The 4365-nt window shown below is 34.5% G+C and overlaps 1 protein-coding gene across 1 annotated transcript in view; it reads right to left on the bottom strand.

The window, feature by feature from the left end:
• The window catches only part of LOC105362983 (cGMP-dependent 3',5'-cyclic phosphodiesterase), a 16657-nt gene continuing 12292 nt past the window's right edge, over positions 1-4365 (bottom strand). Inside the window, exons 5-13 of the mRNA XM_011500545.1 lie at positions 3779-3888; positions 3235-3374; positions 2941-3127; positions 2540-2721; positions 1324-1508; positions 979-1243; positions 590-877; positions 352-497; positions 1-276 (exon numbers count right to left, since the gene is read on the bottom strand). Of these exons, the coding sequence (XP_011498847.1) occupies positions 21-276; positions 352-497; positions 590-877; positions 979-1243; positions 1324-1508; positions 2540-2721; positions 2941-3127; positions 3235-3374; positions 3779-3888 (1759 nt within the window). The 3' untranslated portion in view covers positions 1-20. The remainder of the gene's footprint in view (positions 277-351; positions 498-589; positions 878-978; positions 1244-1323; positions 1509-2539; positions 2722-2940; positions 3128-3234; positions 3375-3778; positions 3889-4365) is intronic.

Below are 4365 nucleotides of genomic sequence, written 5' to 3'. Positions count from 1 at the left end.
GCTTGAATAATAATGATTTTTCAAACGCCAAAAGTTGTACTTTCTAAATCAAAATTTATCTTACTACTAGAGGTCCGACTTACGGATATTTCATCAGAATTATCAAAATTTAAAAGTACTTCTTCTTCCAAATGTGCATTCAGTAAAATATCCATTCCAGTCATTCCTTTCTCACTATATTTCTGAAACACGGCCGTAGCTATTCTCCATATTTCACGATTTCTCTCAATTATGTGCACTATAGATTGCATCGATGGAAACAACGTTGCTAAATTCCTATAAAAAGAGTCAGAAAAGTTCGTGCTTTATAAGCCTTATTTTTCTTTGTTGCAATGAAAATGTTATACGAACGTAAACAATGGCAAAACCAGATTTGTAATAAATTGAACTTGAAGATCTGGTATTGATGCTCGTTCCCTGTCCATCATCTCAATCGGTGCTGTTCCCATACTTTTTTCTAAATCACCTTGAGAAAAAAATTCGTCATATATTTGTTCCTAAAAAATTATCTTCAATTAGTTGCTTTTTTTTTTTTTTTTTTTTTTTTTTTTTTTTTTTTTAACGACTTGATAATATTTCATGAAATTACCGCTGTCTGTTTCGAAACTCTCCAATTTTTCGTCTGATCATTAAGATCACAACACGTCATAAACATTGCATGCAAAATTTTTCGATTCTTAGGATTATTTTTGTCGTATCCTTCTTTTGTCACCTCTCGCTGCTCATCTACGCTTCTAAAATGTGACGCAAGATCCGTAGCGAGAATATTATTTCTGAGTAAATCAAGGGCCTCGCTATATTCTTCGCTACTGAGATTCTCAAAAATATTGCAGCCTTCGGTATTCAAAATACACATTGATTGTGCCAAATGATGTCTCTATTAATCATACATGAAAACATAGATAAACATAAAAAGGCATTTATAATTTTATCCAAAAGGAATTATTCGCAATGGGATTTTCAATGGGATAAACTCACTTCCATTACAGATCCTTCGGAACTGTATAGACTGGCTAGTATAGTTCCACACTTAGTTTGGAAGGAATTGTTGGTTCCTCTATGATCGATATCGTGACATAAACACGATACAAGAAAGACTAATGCTTGCAATGAGCTCATGTAACCATCCCTCACTAAATTTAGATTTTTCATAAGCAAGTAGGCAAAATGAGCTACTGAAAATGCATGCATCCAGTTGTGATAAGGCGCATCGCGATAACCTTTTTTCACATACAGTATGAACCTGTAAAATATTTTTACGTATGAATTATAGGATAATATTGTAAATTAATATAAAGTGTTTAAACAATTTGAATGTTTTACCTCGCTAGTACGTTCTTTCGGATTTTCCACCGTCGAATAAAATCCAAATCTGCAAACATTTTCAACACATAACAAGGCATATGTCTGTAAGGTACAGTACGAGGGCAAAAACTAAATGTATCGAAATCTTTTATATTATGATCGTCTCTACAGTTCAATAAAGCCTGAACATCTTCTTCCTCTACCTGAAAAACTCACATCCATTAATAAATTACTTTTGAACGCAGGTCATTTTATATTATAAAATAAATGTAGAATATAATATTTTGTACCTGCTACATTCATTAAATTTCCATTTGGCATAAAAAATACATTGTACTATTAAAATTTGCAGTATAAAGTAAAATTTTACATTAAATACTGTACTCTACAAAATATAAACATACACCAACACACTTAATTCAAACAAAAAGTTTGTCTACGATTTTAAAAGGAACACCAATTTGATAATTCACCCGAGATATCGAGCATTTTTCGAGTATAAAATGTTTATTTTAATATCAACTTATCATCCGATATTACACACATTAGATTTCAATTATACAATTTGACTTTATTATAATATTAAACAATCGTCAAATAATAAATAATATGTTAAAATAAAAACTGAATTATCTAGACAATTATTAAAAAAACAAAATTTACTCTTATTTGCTGATATTCTTATGTTTATCGATAATTGTCCCTATGTATCTATGTAAAGGTAGGCAGCATAACGAATACATTCTTGCACACGAATTTATTTCCTTTTACTACTTTATCACGTGATTTCAATGGCAAGATTATCATTCTCTTTAAACGTCTTACATTTCACATTGTTTGTTTCTTTACCATGGCTTCCGTAATCGCTCTCCATTTATCATTAAAGTGAAATATTCAAAACTTGATAATCGACCGTTAATTATAAATAAATTTCAACATTGCTTACAATTAAAATACAATTTCAAACGGGCGAGCATAAATATCAATAGTTCGACGTGAAGATATCAAATTTTAGATCTGAACTTTTATCTAAACAGCCCGTACCTAAGCAAATACGTATCGCTTAAAGATTTCAAAGTGGTGCCCCTAATACATTTTTAATTAGTGAAATATTAATAAAATATTATTCTTACCAAAATATTCTAAATTCAAAAAAAAAATTCAATTGTAGTATAAACTTTAATTTAACTAGAAAATAGCTAGTACTGATACAAAAATTTATAAATAAAATTACCTGCATATGATACATCATAAGCTCGTTACTAAGTTTACTCCTGGCCTGGGCGTCTTGGATTTTTTTGTAAACAATACTATGCATTATAGAGATACCGCAATAAATACTGAAAGCCATTGCCACTTCTTCGTCAAATACGTCAAAATAAAGTCCATTTATTTTATTGCACAGTTGAGCTACACCTAAAAATCACGAATCTAAATGATATTTTACAAATATATTTACAAGTCGCATTTAAATTGCTCGGGGAGGAAGTATTTTTCGTTAAAATTGCCAATGCTTTATAAGAACGGTAGATGAAAATATTAAGGTGAAGTATGACCTCACGCACAACAATAAAATGCAGGAATTGAAATAAATAAAAGTAATTATTATTCATTATAAAGGCCGTGCTGATTTACCAATAATTCCATTCTCGTCTCTTATGGGAAAGCATAAAATGTTTCTCGTCTTAAAGCCAGTGGCTTCGTCTATTCCTCGATAAAACAGCGGGTGATCATACGCATTTCTAATATTAAGCAACTTTCCTGTTATTGCGACATGACCCGCTATTCCTTGACCAAGAGGAATTCGCATTTCTTGAGTGGACTGTGGAACGGAGAACAGAAGAATAAGAAAACGTAAATAAAACTAAACTTACGAGCTTATCTCGTAAATTTGACAACCGCACGGGGAGATTAGATAAGATAGCATACTTCCTCGGTCGGAAGTCCGTCGAAAACTTTGGCCACAAGCTCTTGATGTTCGGCCTCCAGGAGGAACAGTGAGCAGCGCTCGGCTTTCGTCAGTTTCCTGGCCTCCGTCATTATTTCACGAAGCAGGTCCGTCAGGTCTCCTATTATTTGAATTTAATAGAATTTTCTTCAATGAGAAAAACAATTTAACGCCAGTGTTTGTCTCGCGCGGCGCGCAATAAAAAAAAACAACGTAATGAAGTAAACAGTCGCGTCTTTCGAACGTCCGTTTATCGTTTTCATTTTCTCGAGTTTTTCTACATCGTTATCAAGCGTCATTATCATAATTGCCGTTATTACGTATACTCGCAGAGACTGCGAATCAATAAACACAAACTGCAATGTAGAATGAAAAATAATAGCTAGCCGGGGAGAAAAGGAAAGAGGAGGATGTGGAAATTAATAAAGGGAATGGGGAAGGGGAATTACTTCTAAGAGCGCGCGCCCGGTAGCTTTTCTAGATATTTACGTGCGCCTATATGTGTTAAAAATAGGGCTTTTTTACCAAGGCGCGTAAAGAGTTTCTTCGAGACGACCAATAAATCTTGACACTGCAGCTTGAGACGCGTTTCCTCCTGACACCTTAGAGTGCTCAGCAATAGACTAAGACAGTATCTGAAAAAGCGAAAAGTACAAATCACTCTCTCTCTCTCTCTCTCTCTTTGCGTGCACACACATTAGAATCACGATATTCATGTGTATTCGGCATTCGCGAAAGAAGACATATGCAGAGTCGGCGCGCATTTGCAAGCTTTCAAAACTCTTGTGTCTTGTGTCTGGTTGCGCGGGCCCAAGAACGACTCAAAAGCGATTGCCTTTGCATAGATAACGAGCCTCTCGATCGTAATTGGATATACATGCATGTCCATGTGAGCGGTACAAAACTGCAAAAGGTTTGTACCACATGACGTATGCAGCGTCATCCCATCTTGAAAGTAAACATCGCCCCGCCCCCTCCCCATCACGCAACACGTCGAAGCGAACCAACATTGATATAGACTATAAAATACTGTAGCATTCGAATGGCGATTGCGTAACGTATTTCTCCCTCTCTCGCTCTTTCCCTCCCTTCCTACGATCCTCAACCCCCCC

Source organism: Ceratosolen solmsi, unplaced genomic scaffold, assembly GCF_000503995.2.
Source record: "Ceratosolen solmsi marchali unplaced genomic scaffold, CerSol_1.0 scaffold56, whole genome shotgun sequence".
Lineage (NCBI taxonomy): Eukaryota > Metazoa > Arthropoda > Insecta > Hymenoptera > Agaonidae > Ceratosolen > Ceratosolen solmsi.
Note: the sequence above shows the minus strand (reverse complement) of the source record. Positions and strands in the feature narration are given on the sequence as shown.